The sequence below is a fragment of the Amblyomma mixtum genome, chromosome 3, assembly GCF_055824585.1.
Source record: "Amblyomma mixtum isolate Tamu chromosome 3, ASM5582458v1, whole genome shotgun sequence".
Lineage (NCBI taxonomy): Eukaryota > Metazoa > Arthropoda > Arachnida > Ixodida > Ixodidae > Amblyomma > Amblyomma mixtum.
This window is the reverse complement of record NC_143014.1, coordinates 191,924,582-191,942,683: the sequence shown is the minus strand read 5'-3', so window position 1 is coordinate 191,942,683 and position 18,102 is coordinate 191,924,582. Positions and strand designations below refer to the sequence as shown.

Genomic DNA, 18,102 nt, shown 5'->3' with positions numbered 1-18,102 from the left:
ATGATGACAGTAACATGAAGAGATGAGAAGAGAACAGAGTGTGTTAGGGAATAAATGTGAGTTGATGATATCCTAGCTGAAATCAAGAAGAGGAAATGGACATAGGCAGGGCACATGATCTGGAGAACAGACAACCAATGATCCTTTAGGACTACGGTGTGGACTCCAAGAGAAGCTAAACATAGCAGGGGACAGCAGAGTGTCAGGTGGGCAGATGAGATTTTGAAGTTTGCCGGTATAGGATGGTCGCAGCCGGTGCAGGGCAGGATTAATTGGAGATCCTGCAGTGGGTGGATATGGGCTGCTGCTTCTGTTGCTGTTGCTGTTAAAGGTGATTAAATGTTTCTTTTCATGGCATTGCTTTGTGAAAAATATTTTTTTTTTATGTTTTAAACTCTACTCATATTTGAAGTATTAAAAATACCTGATTTTCTTTGCAAATCAAAATGATGTTTTTCGGACCTCTGCTTCAACACTTTATTGACTTGAGAGAATTGCAATGTTTTCTATGTTATTGTTTTGCTTCAGTGCCTTTACAATCTACCCTGAAAACTCATTATTTTTGCCTTGAATCAAAAAAGGAATGGGTGCCTATCATCACACGGGACATCCAGAGGCAGCGACGTCAGGCTACCCAGCCCCCATTCAGTGATGCCTACTTCTGTGGAATGCCTTCAAAGCGAAGAAAGGTAAGCCAAAAGAGTGGGCTTTGTGTTGATGCATACATGCTGCTGTTGTGTCAGAATCCTTCTGGACATTTCCTGTATTGGGCTTTTCACATAGAAAATGGCCTAGCTGGCACTTGGAGGCAGGACACAAGCTTCCAATGATGCCCAAGAGGGGCAGGTGTGGCATGTGTACAGTTGGTATCACACTTGCATAGAGCACGCAGGTAGTGTGCAGTAGGCTGCTAAAAGCAAAATTAGGCAGCAGCTGATAGCTGCGTTCACCTGGATTTTAGGTCTGTTGCTCTACTTTTGCGTGTGCGTTGCCTCTGAAACCTATTATATGCTGCTAGGTGTCACTCTATTTCATACAGAGCAATTGTTGGCTCTGTTCAGGTCATCCCGACAGGCTGGGTTGATACGGTTGACTCGCCTGGGAAGGACCACGTGAGCGAATTCAAAGTAGAGGAGCTGAGTGTCTGTGTACGTAACATGGCGACATTCCTTCGTGCTGATATTCCTGCAGCACAGACCACAGACTCAATGGGATTTTAAAGGGTCCTTGGAAAGGGTGTTCGAGGTTGTCTATAATACGTTTGCATTCTGTAGAGTATAGTCCACTGAGTGTTCATGCTGTGTACTGTATGTCAAAAGCAAACCGATCGTATACAATATAATTTAAAAACTTCGCGCTTCCGCACCTCGCGGTGACCTGCAGTGCCGAGCTTTCGCCCGAATCCGGACGCAACGCGTCATGCCACGCTCTTTACATCACCAGCGAAGGGCTGCCATTGGTTCGCCGTGACACCTCTTTCTGACGTCACGCATCTCCCATGGTCGCGGCCGCAAGCTCCACCCCCTCCTCCCCTGCTCCTGCTCGTGTCTGCAGCCAGCGGAGGGACAGTGGGTGGGGCCTGCGGTGGCGGCGGCATGTCAGCGTGCGAAAAGTGACGAGAGGAGAGGGAAAGGCACGAAGACTTGTAAATTCAAATTTTGACGGGAGGTAACTCAGCTTCCACAAAGCGCATTAAGAAAATTCTTGCTTGAGGATATTTGTGAAGCAACGTCCTTTAGCATCCTAGGCATACCGCAACTTTATTGGGAGCCCTTTCAGAGCCCCTTTAATCAGATACAGCTCAATGACAAGGCAGCAAATTTTCCTCAAAGGAGGCCCTCTGACCAGTGGCGTCAATCTGTTGTCATTTCATTAGTCACACACCTTGCACCTGCTAGCATGGCATTGCGGGCATCTTTGTTTTTATAACTGTTTTGTTCTTGAGTTTTATCAGAGTATATCAGTTATACATTAAATTTTATGGTTTTATGGGTTTTTTTAACGCCCCAAAGCGACTCAGCTTATGAGAGACGCCGTAGTGGTGGTTTAAATGGCTGGTGCTCTTAAAGGGGCAGAACACAGAATTTTTATCGCCAATTTTTTTTGGTGCAACGGAAAGTTTTCTGTCTGAGGCGTTCTATTCTGCAACAGTTTTGTTGCAGAATAGAACCGATAAGTAATTATTAATAAGGATTTGAGTTGTCAGTCAGTTCCGTGTTGTGTTTTCTTTTCTTTGTTCACATCCTTTACACTGCAGCTATGGTATTCTAGTTCCGGCCAGCCACAGTGGCCGCACTTCGATAGAAGTGGAACGCAAAAGGCACCCGTGTGCTTTGCAATATGAATGCACATTAAAAAAAAACCTGGTGATCTAAATTTATTCGGAGCCCTCCACTACGGTGTCTCTCATAGCCTATGTTATGTGTCACTTTGGGACATTAAATCCCACAATTTACAATTTTTTACTCTAGTTTCAACTTTCCCTGCAAGTTGTGTTGTCCGAAGCTTCACACGATCTCTGTGTGGCTTTTGTTATACTTAAGGCTCTCTGTGGCCAAGTCTGGAGCAGAAAACTTGCTGACATGTTGTTCCCAATTGTTGAACCTCTGTTTTTGGGAACCCCCTTCGCAGCAAAACATGCACAGACCAATTGTATATTGCATCCTTAACTAATGTGTTCTTGTTCCATTCCCACATATTACGTCAGTTCACGTGAAGAAATTGAGAAAAAGAAGTTTATGATGAAAACTAGTAAAAAAAAAAGAAAAGAAAAGGTTGAAGAATTTTGGAATCAAATGAGAGTAAAATGCAGCATTGTTGATGCACTCATAGAAGACCCTTGCAGGCAGGAAGGCATGCACTTGTGCATGAACGTCACGAGTGCTGATATTGTTTTGTCAGTCTGAATGCAGTTAATGTGATGAAAGCTCAGAGCAGTTTGCCTTGCATGCCACTGCCTTTGGCTTTCTGTTGTTCTCCATGGTCATGCAACGATGCTATACAAGTAATATTAGCTTTCCACTGGGCTTTACAATTGTTCCCCTTGCTCTACCGTAGCGAGAGCAGCCCATTTGCAGGATTTTAACTCATTTTCTTGTGATGAGCAACACTGGCTTGACTATTGTGTTATTAGCGATGAGTAGTTTTCGAAGGCTTCAGAGTGGTTTACTGTGAAGGGAATCTGTCATTTATACAGAAAGGCTGGTCCCCTTCTTTGGTTGCAGTTCTTGCACACAATGCAATGAGCTGCAGTTCAGTAACTAACTGAGGTCTGCTTTTTTCTTTTCCATTTTCATAAAAGTAGCTGCAGGTAGTATGAGGCGCAAAGTTTGGTAGATAAGAGCCTAAAGAATGCTACAAGAGTTTGCCCAACACAACTGAAGGCATCGATGTTACTGTCATGAATGCTTTACACTGCTCTGCAGTGCTAAGTAGGAATGAGAAACATTACCCGCCTCTGAAGCAAACCCTGGTAAATGGCACCAATTACTGAGCTCAAGAAAAAAAAATTCCCAGAGGGTTTGAAGAGTGCAAAAGCTGTCGCTCGTATTGGGAAATGATAAATGAATTTGTTAGCCAAGATGTACAGTTGTCATGTTAATGATACGTGTTGTCTTAAAGCTTGAACACTTAGTGTAATTGTATTGTGATGTAAATTGTTAAACGTTCGTGGATTGCTTTTGTGTTGCTCTGAGCTGGTGGTGTTTATGTAGAATCTATATATGGAGACTTGGTGCCAGTCTGCTGGAACTTCTACATCTGCCAACATTTCAGACGTGCAAAAATATTTTGTTTGCATTGAAAACTTCCAAGTGTTGGGTACACAACCATGCTTGTCTGGGCAATGAAAAATGCAATTGAAGCACTGTATTTGCTCACGTAATGAACCTACCCCCCACTTTTGTCGAGAATTTACTTATAGTGCGAAAGCACTATTCCGATAGGTAAACCCCGAGCAAGATCTTGTGATGTTGTGCCAAGAGGATAGCATAAATAGAAAAATATTTCCAGACGCGTGACAAATTGTGAAAGGAACGTGGCTCTGGAGCAATAGGCCGTCGGTGTTCATTGGCGCTGACAATATTGTAGACTCCGTTGATTTTGAGGAAAGGAAAGACTCATATCTGGCTCCCTGGGTCAGTGGACATCTCAGTCGCGCTTTGAGGTAGTACTTGGCGGTGGTGTGCACTGGCAAAAAAACCGTGCTTTCACACAATATTTCGTGCTTAGCAATGGTATACTACCAGCCCCCCCCCCCCTTCCCGTTTTTTTAAAGCATTTGCTTTTCTTAGCATGTTCCTCAGTTTCACACCTTCCGCAGCACTGACCTAGGCAGTGCACAGAGTTGCTGCTCACTAATAACGTCACGCTACTTATCGTTTGACGAGAGCTCCTGCGGGGGTGGTGTGCTCTGTGATCTTGGCAAAGCACCAAGACGCTGTGTATCCTTGACAGGAGCGCCAGCGGTGGTGAGTTGCTCAGCGCACCGCTGGGCGCCCGGCTGTGCCGGTGTATGCTTAGAAAGCCAGTGAGCACTCAAGCATTGGAGAGGAGCATAGCAGTTTAAACCACAATACTATGAAACATCCTCTACACTGCAATGCTATGTAGGAAGCAGAACCTCCAGACCGCAAGGCGGTTTGGTGAGCTCGAGGTCGGGACAAAAAATGCCCAATCCCTCTTGCACCACAACTAATGCTTAAGCATTCGCATTACGCACTCATGACTGTCTTGCCAGTTTTTTTAACTGACCTTCAGGGCCAGTGTTTAGTATGCTCTCTTTACTATCTTGCTGCTGGCGCCATCGACTACCAGAAATTTGTCGGATTGCGCCGTGGACCCATGATACAGCAGACAGATTTTGCAGCAAACGGTGCTAAACACCAGCGACATGATGATAGACATACGGGCAGGCAGGCAGACGTATGATGTGAAATTTCTTCTCATAAAAAAAGAAACGTCAACGTTTTTCCCCGCATAATGAACTTTCTCCCTAAATTGATATCAGCTTTTCTGGAAAAGAGGTGGGTTCATTACGCGAGTAAGTACTGCATATTGTAACTTGTCTTTGTTTGGTGTTTTCCTTTTTTTTGTGCAGCAGCATGCAGGGTCTGTGCAGCCCACTGAAAACCTTCAGTGAGTTCAATAAAAAAAAAAAAAACGGGAGTTCAATCAAAGTCTTTGAAGGGCCCTTAAACCTCCTTTAATATGGTAACGCTCCTTGTATTTCTTGAAGATCTGGAAGTAAATGACCGATCAAATCACTATGGTTTGGAAAAGCCGTTTTGTCTAGAAATATACCTATGTGAAAACACAAAATGCAGGTACGTGTTAGCGGTCAGGTGACATCGCAAAAGTCCTTGAATTTTTCTGTTTTAATCCTGTGCATGTCGCAGAATTTGAACCTTGGCTTTTCACCGGTAAGCACCTGTAGGATGGAAGTGTTTTATATACTCAATATGTTTTGTGTCTGGCTGTAGGAAGCGGTACACCTAAGCACAAAAGCTTCCAAATGGTGGCTGTTACATAAAGCTGACTATCCATGGTTGACTAAGCATGCAGCCTGGACTTAGAATGGACAGCTGCCTAACTTGATGTGGGCACTGCTGTGCATGTGCGAGCTTCAGGCTGCAAGGTTAGGCAATGAGGAAATGCAGTCTTTGAAACTGCATCTGTGGACCAAAAACTCTGTCCCCATCTGCAAGTCTTCTGAAGCAATTGTAAAACGTGCTGTTCTGTGCGTGCAGATAATGAATGGCAGCAGTGTGGGGGCCGAGAGTGCAGGCTCCCTGACCGAGGCACTGCAGCGTGCTGTACAGCGGGCAGGTGTGCGAGCCCCACGCAGTGGCATGGAAGCATTCCTGGCTGAAGCACGCCAGAACCCGGCCCTCCAAACTGCCCACAAGCTGCAGCTGCGACAGGCAGTGCGGGAGCGCCTGTCCTCCGACCCTGATTTTCGACCGGAGCGCTTCCCCAATGCCCACAAGTTTTACTACAGTGCAGACCCGTAGGGGACCAGGAATGGAAACAGGAGCGACCACGGCGATGGCCTCCTTTTGTCGGAGGCACGACAGTGCAGATATGGCGTAGCTTCTGGGTATTTTCTTGTGTTGTCTCTGATGGGCGTGGCAGTGCACTGCAGGGGAAAGCCTGGCGACAGTGACTTGCTTGGAAGCACTAGGCTGTCTGTGCACTGTGAGGCTGATCTGCAGAAATGCAGGAGTAGTTGTGCACTGACTTGACACTTCTTGGGCTGCAGTAACATCGGCTACCACCGCAGGCTATGACTGCTCTGAAAACTGCTGCATTATGCACTGGGAATTCAAAAGGAGAATATACCAGTCCTTGGAAAAGTTTACTCCCACACCTTTAGTTTTGATACCAACTGGAGCTTTTTCTTTTTTGCTTATCTTCATTTTTGTACTATTTAAGTGGCTGCATATGTTTGTATAAAAACCGTACCTGTAGGTTCCGGCTCAAAATTTTAAAAAAAGATTACTTTGGCCTTGCCAAGGATTTGCTTTCCATCAGATCATATTCGAAACCTTCATTAATGTGTTGTCACAAAGCATCTATGGAACAATGGATGTTTGATGTTCAGCATTCAAGTGGCAGAAGTATTCTCACCATGGCACTTTTTTAGCATTTGAGACAAGCCATTGACAATTCTTCATACACGATAGTGCATTCCATCGTGTATGCTTTGAGTTCAGAAATTAGCTGACCTGGTATATGTCTGCCCTTGTACTTTGCCAAGTTTTTTATATCAAAATTTACACATATATATGTGGCCGTTATACATGCATACACTGTAATAATGCCATGCAAGGTCACTTGCTTGGTCGGTTTCATTATTTCATTGTATCGTTGCTGTTTCATTGCAAAGAAAAAAAAGTGTGCTGTGCTTTACTTCCTTTTTTCTGAAAGTTCATGTGCCATTTAGCATTGTTCTCTGACTGTATGTTTGAATAAACATGTTGTAATGAGATCCAGGGAACTAGGATTTATTTAGTTGCTGCTTGAACAGTTCAATACCGCACTGTATTCCTGCGACTCGGGCCATGAGGGATGCCGTAATTTCCGGAGCCCTCCACTACGGCATCCCTCATGGCCTGAGTCGCTTTGGGATGTTAAACCCCATAAACCAACCCCTAACTGCAATTAGCGCACTTGGAGGTATAATCCCGTTCACCCTTGTTCCTGGAATAGTTATCTCCTGTCTGTAGATACTACTGTTCACATCCTTGCTTTTATATGTCTGTATACCTTTGTGTACATCGTTGCATATATGTGTGTAAAAGATACACAGGTTGGGATTTTGTGACCCAAAGATGTGTGCTTATTATCAAGTTTTGATGTTGAAATAGTATTTACACATTCCTATGTGCTGTATGTTACAGTAAGCTTGAGAGGCATAAGGATTTTCATCTCAGAAGCAGAAGATTAAAGAAGTTCACAAGGCTCTTTGTCTCAGTGTGTAATGTCAGTGTACTTTGACATTGCAAGAAAATAAATGTTTTATGAAAGGCCTTATCTGGTCAAGTTGTGGCTTCTGCATATTTTAGCCAGTATGTAGCACACGCTTTTAAGCATGTGTACAGCAAACGAATGCAGTTTGTGTTTTCATGGCCTTGCAGCTTTATTGTTAAGAATCTGCACTGCAGAGTTAATGCAGTAATAAGAGAGTAATTACTCATTGGCATCCACCCAAGCGCAGCCATACGGCTACAAAGGAAAGCTATACAGCTTTCTCAGAAACTTCGTAGTTAAAGAAAAATTCGTCCTGGTCCGGGGTTCGAACCCGGGACCACCGCTACACCAGAGCAGTCGCTCTACCAACTGAGCTAACCGGGACGGCAAGCTTATGGTAGGGCGAGAGCGAATTGATCAATAACTCGAAGTGGGAACAGTGTTGGTCAAATGTTTTAGGGGAATCCCCCAAGGTGGAGTAAGTTTGTAATAAGAGAGTAATTACTCATTGGCATCCACTCAAGCGCAGCCATACGGCTACAAAGGAAAGCTATACAGCTTTCTCGGAAACTTCGTAGTTAAAGAAAAATTCGTCCTGGTCCGGGGTTCGAACCCGGGACCACCGCTACACCGGAGCAGTCGCTCTACCAACTGAGCTAACCGGGACGGCAAGCTTATGGTAGGGCGAGAGCGAATTGATCAATAACTCGAAGTGGGAACAGTGTTGGTCAAAAAACTGAGAAAGCTGTATAGCTTTCCTTTGTAGCCGTATGGCTGCGCTTGGGTGGATGCCAATGAGTAATTACTCTCTTATTACAAATTTACTCCACCTTGGGGGATTCCCCTAAAACATTTGACCAACAGAGTTAATGCAGACCAGAGTTTTCTTGGGTGCAAGGGAGTGTCTAACAAATTGCAGGAGCTGGCATTATATCACACTCCTGGCAGCTTGTGTTCTGCCCTGCATTTGGCTGAACTACTTCGCGTAAGCCTGAAGCACTAAAATGTAGTACATCACGTGTGCAGATGTTCATGCATCATCTAAGTGAGAAATCGAAGCGATGCTGAGGACAACTCTATCCAGTTAATGTTCTAAGTAAAAATTGATTCTATGGCTCTATCAGAGTATGTTGACGTTTGTCCGGCAGCAAAATAATTGTGGCTGAGAAAATTTAATTTAAAAATTTGCCTGTGAGGTTACTAACTCGTGATGTTCACACTGAGGACTGGTTGCCACTGTTTTGAAGTAAATGGCAGTGCTGCGTAGCCTTGGGGATCCACACAAATTCGGCGTTAACACGTGCCATTTATTTGCAAAACCTGCTGCTGATGCTGATACCTCTGCATTTGGTTTCTTGGTGCTTTCTAGCAAATAAAGCTCTGTTTTAGGTGAAAGTGATATCTGTCGTTAGGTTGTTGTAGTCTACCAATACAAGCCAACTTTCAATTTTTCAGTGTCCCTTTAAAACCTACTGTACTGTCAACAGTTTACATGCCAAATGTGATGGACACATTCCAAAAAGTGAGGCAGTCTTAGATATTGCAGCCTCTTGTGTACAATTGATTGTATCACTGTGAAACCAGACTGTTCCCAGCCTGGATAGAGCGAGGCAGTTGCCACCACGTATGGGGCCTCAGGCTAGGGGCTCGATTATATGAGAATTGAAAAGTTTATTACTACAGCTACTTTAAGGAGCCCTGAAACACTTTTACATACTAGCTGCTGTGCCCACATAAAGCACCTACAATACAGCTCCCAAAATAAGCTTCCCGTGTCTGTTCCCATAAACTTTTCCAACATAACACCCTGGGCATGCGGCAGCTAATAGCCAGATCCTTTCAGAATTATGAATAGCATGCACCTTCATGAGGGATGACATGCTGAGACTTAGTGCTTTGCAGACACCACTACAGAGAATGTAAGACAGAAGTATGAATTCGACTCTGATGACATTGGCAGATGCTCATCATTGCTTTTGTGCTAACATTTATTCACATAAGGTCACATGGCTGAACCTAGTAAAGAAAAAAATTAGTCTTCACACAATCTCCTGTCAGTCAAGCGAAATAGTGGAGAAGGCACATGCTTGAATGGATACAGCCTTCCTGAAATTTGGTACCCAATACTGGTGTCCATGCAAATGTGCCAGAATTTATGCTCCGCTTCTTCGCGAACTGATGCATCGAACTTCAGCACATGGAAGGAAAAGACTTTGCTCAGCCTTCAGGACAAACACAGACACTGGATGCCATGACAATTTTATTGTAGACTAAACTTCTCTTGGAACTAGGCTTAATGAAGTTCCAATGAGACAGTATATAAATACGTACTAGACATTCTACGTTACCCAAAGTAACTGAAAATATAACTCTATGCTCATACATGGTACATGGTACACTTGCGAAGTGTAGGCACATTGTGAGCCACTTTAGGGTTCAACATAGAAGCCTAGCAGTGGACTCTGCCAAAGAGCAAGACAGTGTACATAAAAGAACAGCACTCGAAATTTTTCGTTCCAGCAGCATGGTCATGTAAAAACCTAGGCCTGGTATAAATTATTTGTGCACTCCTGAACTTTCAGCAATAACACAGTTCCTGAGGACCACTCTTCGACAAAATGTCGATGAAAATTTTAAACTGCAGTTCTCCAATTAAAGAAACTGAGAAGAACAGGAGTTTTGTACGGTCCTGATGGGGCTCGATGATCATGATTCTGTGACTTCCAGGATCTCTTCTTTCAGTAGTGCTTTGCGGACAGCTTCACCTTTTGAGGCCAGAATTTCTTCTATGTTCCTGAAAGCAGATTAGGTTCAGTCACACACACAAAATGAAAGCATGAGCATAACATATTAAATTGCTTGCTATGTTCTGTAGAAGCCTAACACAACTGTTGCACGTTGCAGGAAGTTTTACATATGAAATACCTATTATCCTGACAATGCAGAAAAACTGAAGCACTTAGCAGTGTTTGTGATGGCCAAAAATAAATTTTTACACATTGCTGAGAACAATAACGTCCTGTTTAGTTTACCCATAAGTATACGAACATTTGGCCTCGAAAAGAACAGTGCATGGGTCACCACTACCGAACTGTTAAAGAGGCGCACTGGTGAGACAGATCACATTTACCCTTCGATAGAAGCTGCCTCCTCACTTAAAAAATATCTAAAAGTTCCAAGCCGAAAGACTCCTAGTAACCTAAACCTACGTTGCGTGATTCTCTGTGGAAGACCTATGCTAATACACGCAGATGCTTGCCGGCCGCTAGTTTTAAAACTACCTGCAGGTGCGATCACAATAATGCAGTCTGTTCATGCTTACATTAATTCACTTTTCGTGAGCGGTTTGCAAGGCGGCACTATCTAAAGCACAGCTTAAGTTGAAAGGCGGGCGATAACACCATAAGCAGTCTATTGGGTTTTCTTGCACAAAACAGCTGCATGGCTGAATACACGAGAGCAAAAAGAGAATGCAAACTACAGAGAACGTATGGCACGGACTGACTAGCAGGTGAAATTTGAAACGCTGCATGGTAATCAGATCCCCCAGCGCAGAAACGGATTCTTGCATGCGGCGCGCTAATATTTTATAAATTTCAATCCAACTTTTTTTTTCCACAAAACTACTGCTACTAACCAAACAAACGTTAAAGCGTTACCTTTTCCCATCGAGGTCCGGAAACCAGCCCAGATTGTCGGCAATCAAGTGATGCTTGCTGCAGCCGTGACACTTGACGATGACAATACCCTTCTCGTAGGAAACTTTAGAAATCAGCTTGGTTACTCTTGTCGAGCAAAGTTTGCAAAGGAACGACAGCAGCATACGGCCCTGGAGCTTCGCGACGGGAACCCGGATCTTGTCATCAGTTTCGGGCAATGCTGACCCACAGAGAGTTTGAGGGCAACATTTGACACTGCTGCTAGTCGACAACGTCTTCACACAGACAACCCGAGTGGTCCTGTGGCACTGAATCTGCTCGCAGTTGGCTCCCAAAAAGAGGGATCTCCGCAATTTGTGATGGTGGCCCTCGGAAGCGGCACCCGTATACCCAGCATAGCAACGTTCGCACTGCTTCCAAGTCCCATTGCGGGCTCGCAAGCAGAGAAGCAGGCTACGCAAAAGCATCTTGCTCATCGATCTCGACATGTTTGACGGCTCTGTGTCGGCTATACAACAGCAAGTGAACGTAGCAACGTAATTACCGTTTCGCACCGATCTTGACAGGCACCATATTTGATTTGCACGCGGCTGCGTTGACGTCAATAGTGACGCAAGAGTGGGTAAAGCAGAGCCAGCGCCCCCAACACATAGAGCTAATCATAGAGCTAATATACTGCCCCAACACGACTTCGCTTTAAAACTCACGGGACCATAACAGAAGAAAAAAACACTAAAATTTTTTCTTTTCCCCCTATGCACGGTACTGTAGACCATTTTAGCGGAGGACAGTGAGAGGCTTCTATTTGGTGGTGCCATCTATGAGTTGAGTAAAGAACTACAGGCAAGGTCCTGCAGTATTTGTTCTTTACTATTTTTGTGTGTTATGCATCAATTCGTTTGAATGACACAGGTAGCGTGGTAGTTTGCTAGCACCTGAATCAAGGACACTATAAATAGAGCCATCCTATGCATGATTAAAATCCAACCACCTTGTTAAGGTGGCTAAAAGTGGGTAGGTGACTAGACCTGAGGCGAGAGCATGGGCGAGAGCCGCTCCTCCATTTCATGCATTGCGCAGGTGGCGCTGCTCTCCGTAGTGCGAGCGCGCAACGGCAACGCATGGCTAGTACACTCTAGCATGGCATAGCATGGCAACGCGCGGCGCCAGGCAGACTGCGCGGGAAGCAATTCCGGTTTCGCTGAGTTTATATGAGTTCGCGTTTCTTGTTTGCACGCCAATTAGTTTAAAACTAAAGAGCAGATGGTCTGCAGTGACCAACGGTCTACGGTTTTAGCTCGCGAAAGCGATCGATTATCACACTCGCTAGAGAGGAATCGCGGGATTCTCGTACGATCTCGCGACCGTCAACTCAACGAAAGAAGGAGCGCAACAGAATAAGCAGTCTTGAACCTCAGCAACCAAAACCAACGTGTGAATATGAAGTTTATTGCACACTGCGTTCAGAAATTTTATGTATCACAGAGACGTTGCACAGAACTGAAAATAAAAGTCACAAATTAATACGAAAAGATTGGAGCAAGGTCCTCAAGGCACACTTCAGAGCACTCGTCTCAGTTTACGCATCTTCATTCTCTCCCGCGTTGCGTCCCGTTTCGTGTTTTGAGTTTTCACGTAGAAATATAGCCTTGTAAGCATCTAGAACTTTATAACTCTGTTTGTCAGTGCTGTTTTGTGTTCTGGGCAGCCTAGAAGATTCAACTTCGTAAACTGGAGAAAAGATTTCAAATCCATGAGGCTGTCGCTCCTTACTTCCTTCACACTGAAGCAGTGTGAATGTGTTCTCCAGTGACGTCACTAGTTCATTCAGCTGGTCAGACGGATATTAAAGTCATCTGTCAACAACTGCGGTGAGGGCTGCTTCAGCCGGGGAGGGGGGGGGGGGGGGTAATATCTTTATTCTGGAGAATTCGCTGCTGGCTCACACTTCATGGTTGCAATTGCTTTTCCTTACGCCATAACCAGCCATCCGAGTAAACAATCAAACGCCACATGGACATCAGCGAGATATTTACGCTTGACATTAGGCACCTCCACCAGATATCCATTTTAGTACCGTTTACCAAAAATCTACGTACAGCCTTTGTCAAAAGTTTGGAGCCCAGGGGCTTTCTTTTGAACCACACTGTGTCGTTCTTAATGGATCTCTAGCAATCCAAATTTCCTGTACATAAGATTTCTGGAACTTCGTCCTGCAACAGGTAGGACTTCCATGAATGCTCCTGGAGTCCCTAAAACACCAAAATTAGTGTCCAGTCCGAGGTATAGTACATAGTGCAGACATCCAGCTCGACATTTACCAGATATTTGTGCATGGGGTAAGTACGCCGAGAATATGACTATACATAGATCAATAATTTGTCTTACTTAAATACTGCAGTTGTAATAACTAACAAATTCTGCATTAAAATAATTATTTACGTCCTCATCCTACTGTTACTTGGGTCATCTCTTGCCTAGAGGCTTCCGCTATAGCATGCTATATGATAATGCTAACATAATGCAAATAGTATTATGTTGCAAGAGCATTATGATGCAAAGAGCATTATGTTCACAATGCCAGTGGACTCTCACGGGAAGAAATGTCCAAGGGACAGTGGGATGATGACCTTATATTTTTGTAATGCAGCACGCAAAGCATGGGAGCTTGCAACCCATGCTTTATGCTACAATGCATGCTTTACGAAAAAACGCAATGGCGTTTTTTCCTTGACCCATGCTGACTTTGTTATTTCAGCTACTATGTTATTAACTTAAATTAAAAACATCCTAGTCGAAATAACAAAACAGGCATCGGCAGCGCATGTAACGTGAAGGCAAGTTGACCGATTATCATTAATTGTAACGGGCTGGATTCAGAAAGAAAGCAAGCACAGCATAGGATCAGGTCAGGTGGGCAGATGAGGTTCGGAAGTTTGCTGGGATAAGGTGGCCGCCGCTGGCACAGGACAGGGTTAATTGGGGAAATTTTTGGCTGGCAGTGGACATAGGCTGGTGATGATAAAAAGCGGGGCTCAGGAAGTTTACTCTCACGAAAGATGAGATCACAAATTCACCTACACAAATTTCAAAGCTTTCCTCAGTTCAGCACCGCTGGTCATGTCACCAATTTGTAGTCAACAGCAATTTCCAACTTTAAATGCAGTAAGGCAACACTAATTATCGAATGATTGAAAAATGTGGAATTCGTAAATAATATCTCACTTCCATTCCCAGGACGTCACAAGTAATATGTCCGAAGAGTCTAGGTTAATAAGGCATGTATAATGTCGGGGGTACGTCTTCAGCTTTTCCACGAAAAAAGGTTGGTGGCTAGCTCATCGTGCCAGAGATAAACATGGCACGATGAGCTATAGATGGCAAACACTATAAGCACTATAAGACGGAGGGGCCCTTGGGTTGTCTGACTCGTTCAGCCCCGCAGGTCCCGGCTCCGAAGGACGATGTCGAACTCCGATATGGAGGAAACTGTACAGTAGGTTTATTTGTACATATTTACAGTCGAGATAGGAGGGTCTCGGTAACAAACCAAGATCTCGTTAAATACCCTTCGTATTCCCCAGATCCCTAACTGGGGATAGAAGTTCGGGGAATGATGTCCAGTCAGGTGGACCGTTGTGGGCATTGGTGGTACCGCCACGTCATGGGGCGGTACGGAAACTCTCGCGCCGCTCGGTCGATGGAAAGGGGAAAAGCCAGTCCTCGAACACTGTCGTGTCGGCTTGACCACTGTGGCATGTTCGGTGCCTCCGTGGTAAAGGAATGGTACGCCGTTTCCCAGCCGGTGAGCAGGGAAAAAGACACGTCATCGAACGCTGTCGTGTCGACTTCAGCACTGTGGCAGGTTCGGCGCCTCCATTGGAAAAGAATTGCATGCCGTTTCCCAGCAGGTGAATGAAAGACCTAAGCTTGTACTCCCCCGCCTGATGTCCGAAACGCGGGACCTCTGTCGAGGACACAGCCGTCTTTTTATTAACATCAACAGCTTGACCCTTCACAGCATCACTCCGTCCGGCGAACCAAGGGCAGGCTCCCACTTGACGCCACCGCCGTCGCTCTCTGGGAACTCTCTCTTCTCTTCTGGGAACTTGTCTCTTTAGCGCTAGAAGCACCAAGCAGGCTTCTTAAAAGTCCCGAAGAGACATTGCTTTGGGATGGTGATCTTGCCAAGTTTTGAAAGCTTAGTGTGTTCACAGATATTAAAAAGTGGCTGGCAGTTGGATGATTGTTACATTTGTCGGATGATATCAAAAAGTATTTCGATGAGGTACTAGCACAAACGGCTTGTCATCAAATAACGGAACCCCTGCTCGGCCGTCAAATACCTCAGAAAATGTACTGTGCTTGTAAGAGTCACACCAGGACCTTCGGCTGTACTATTGCTGAGGAAGCCTTTTGATCCAACTGTTTCTTCCCAGGTGTCCAAGTAGGACAAGGAGCTTCGGATGACTTTTTCGTGATGCCCTCTAGGTCTTAGGGCATCTGATATGCACCGCGATGTCATGGCTTTGATCAAGCTTCTCATTCTTGAAACTGTCGCTGCTACGCTTCCCAGCTGTCTCTCGATTTTGTCTCGGTAGAGAAAAAGACCTCTATAGGCGTTTCGTCGTTGAGCAGCCAAAACTCATATATAGTTCACTCTCTGTTTTTCGATGGACTTGTTTACGTGGGGCATCGCCTTGAGAGTGGTATCATACATTTCATCACACTTTTGAGCAATGTCTGTGTGATCGATAGTAGCATGCCCCTCTGGGATTTTCACGCCTGCCTGGACAAAAATGTTTCTCACGAATTTTACCAGATGTGGAAAATCTGATATAAAGTAGAGAAAACGACCTGGTTCAGTAGGGCGCTGCTTTATGCAGGCGAATTTTTTTCCCCTTCCATAGATGCCAAATAAGCGCCACATGCTTCTGTTCCATGTAGCTCCATCGCACGTTACGAAGTCTACATGCAATCCTGCATTCTCGCACATTATCACGGCTTCAATGACAATCTTGGCTAGCACATCCGCCTTTACAGTGCTGCGCGAGGGAAATACACCACTGATCTGGTGCCACTTCCCTGTGAATGGCTGGAACAAGAGAACGAGGCCATGATCGCACGTTTGCGAGCGTCGGCTCTCTGTAGTAAATTTGCCCAGATCAACAAACCCTTCAATTTTTCCGCTCGACGAAACATGAAGATTTTCGGAAAGTTTCGTCTCGTCAATCAGGAGTACTCCGTGGCATTGCAAGTGATCCATTGATTTAGCCTTCTCTGCCACAGCAGCAAAAACTTTGTCACTCCGGCCGAATCCACTCCTGTAGTTCTTCACACAACGACGGAGAGATGTACGCGATGGCAATATCATGATTTTGTTTTTCCTGATATGCTGATAAAGCCGAGGACTTTTCATGCACATATATAATCAAGCATTCCAGAGCCCATTCGCTTCCGTACTTCATTCCGTGAGTGCTCCTCCGTCTTGAAGCAGTGAAACATGCCCTCACCTGCTGTTTCTGCTTCACCGGTAGGGCCCTGATTGCGTCATCAAGCCCTGATGGTTCAATTTTTGAACATTTCTCTCTCAAACTTTCAAACCTTGACTTCACATGAAGCATGGCTTGCTTCGCTTAAGCTGTGCGATCCGCAGCTTGAGCTTGTAGGAAAGTGTTCGAGCTCGGGTTTTTGCAGCCCTTCTTTTGTATGACGCTATGACGTCTGATCAATAAGTAGCTTCCTGAGGTGCCTACACTGAGGGCACGCTGCTTCGGGCGCCTGGGCTATTCCAAGACAAGACGCACTGAAACTTTTCATGCCACAGTTCTTCTCTCGACGCTTTGAGTTGCCTTCGAACTTTCCATTTTTTTTTCCAATTTGCATGGGATAAGAGAGTCTACCTCTCGAAGAAGATCTTCATTCATTCTTGCATCAGTAACCTCGACGCTTCTGACTGGGGTCGCTTGCACAAAAACCGTCGCTTCAATCGCGCAGCTACTCGACTTTATGATGGCTACCTTTTCAAAGTAGAGATTCTGGTCCCCTAACGCACACACAGTGAAGACTGTGACGTTGTCAGACCCAAGCGATGCGGTGTCTGTACCAATACACGGTTGGCACTTCGCGTCTTTGCGCATCAGGTACCACGGAAATTTCACACGCGAGATCATGGTGGTCTGAAACACTCCCTTCATCATGCGTGGTCACTAAAACGTCTTGGGAAGAGGCACTCACTTCGCATCGTTGGAGCTTCGTGGGGCGGTCGCATGTCGACGTTCTCGACTGCCTTTTCTGAGAGGCTTTCTTGGACATGTACGATGGAGCATTTGGGTAAGCTGTTGGAACCGCGTCGTCTGTCACACACTTTTGTAAAACGAAGACGGAAGTGTAGCGGAATGCGCGCTGCACTGGCAAAACGAATGCGAAAGTGCTGCACTCCTTAAACTGGCGCAGAAAGTGCAGAATTTTCTTACAACTCTATGGGAGCATGGGTGTCATTGGGGTGTCATGTGGTGTGCCAACCGGCGGGGGAAGTGCGCGCCCTTTTTTCATGACTCAGCGGTGGCGCCACCGGCGAAATCCCGGTTCGCGCCTGCTTCCTCTGGCCTTTGCTATGCATCTATGAGCCCGATTCACTTCAATAATTTTCAAGTGCGCACGACTTTGTTGCGAGTAAATTGCACAACGAAAAAAGAGAGAGGCGTGTGCATATTATTCTGTCTTAATTGACATGGTTACTTATGTTTTTCTTAGCCTTACGTGCGGATTTAACGTCAGTTGTTTTCTGTGTGACCAAGTGGGCCCTGTACCATTCGCCACTCTAACTGTCCTTGATCATTCCTGCGCAATCAGTACACGCGTATTCACATGTTCGGGCAGTGTTTGCATCACTTGATAGCCGGTTTGTTTCTAGTCATCACAGTTCAGTTTTAGTTCGCTAGCATTACTGGCCGCAGTGAGTGATTTCAGC

General features: G+C 45.2%; 2 protein-coding genes, 1 non-coding gene and 1 pseudogene across 8 annotated transcripts in view; 1 reads left to right on the top strand and 3 right to left on the bottom strand.

Moving 5' to 3' along the window:
* The window catches only part of LOC149353074 (large proline-rich protein BAG6), a 79,498-nt gene extending 72,510 nt beyond the window's left edge, over positions 1-6,988 (top strand). For all 6 annotated transcript variants that reach the window (XM_089582280.1, XM_089582282.1, XM_089582286.1 and 3 more), the window contains 2 exons: positions 582-689; positions 5,748-6,988. In XM_089582280.1, the coding sequence (XP_089438406.1) occupies positions 582-689; positions 5,748-6,011 (372 nt within the window). In that variant the 3' untranslated portion in view covers positions 6,012-6,988. The remainder of the gene's footprint in view (positions 1-581; positions 690-5,747) is intronic.
* A 792-nt stretch (positions 6,989-7,780) lies between these two features.
* Positions 7,781-7,854, bottom strand: TRNAT-GGU (transfer RNA threonine (anticodon GGU)). The gene has a single exon. It is a non-coding gene; the product is annotated as a tRNA-Thr (tRNA).
* A 1,863-nt stretch (positions 7,855-9,717) lies between these two features.
* LOC149353072 (uncharacterized) lies at positions 9,718-11,756 on the bottom strand. The gene is made up of 2 exons (XM_089582288.1): positions 11,130-11,756; positions 9,718-10,264 (listed from the first exon to the last, which is right to left on the bottom strand). The coding sequence occupies exons 1-2, from the start codon at positions 11,615-11,617 to the stop codon at positions 10,177-10,179; spliced, it is 576 nt and encodes a 191-aa protein (XP_089438414.1). The 5' UTR covers positions 11,618-11,756; the 3' UTR covers positions 9,718-10,176.
* Positions 11,757-15,152: 3,396 nt separating this feature from the next.
* LOC149353071 (uncharacterized) overlaps positions 15,153-18,102 on the bottom strand; it is a 64,373-nt pseudogene continuing 61,423 nt past the window's right edge.

What these genes read in the sequence shown, in the direction of transcription:
- LOC149353072 (XM_089582288.1), bottom strand. Translation starts at nt 11,617, where the DNA reads ATGTCGAGATCGATGAGCAAGATGCTTTTGCGTAGCCTGCTTCTCTGC. An exon ending in CCGGACCTCGATGGGAAAAG is followed by an intron (nt 10,265 to 11,129) that starts GTAACGCTTTAA and finishes ATCTGCTTTCAG; the next exon opens with GAACATAGAAGAAATTCTGG.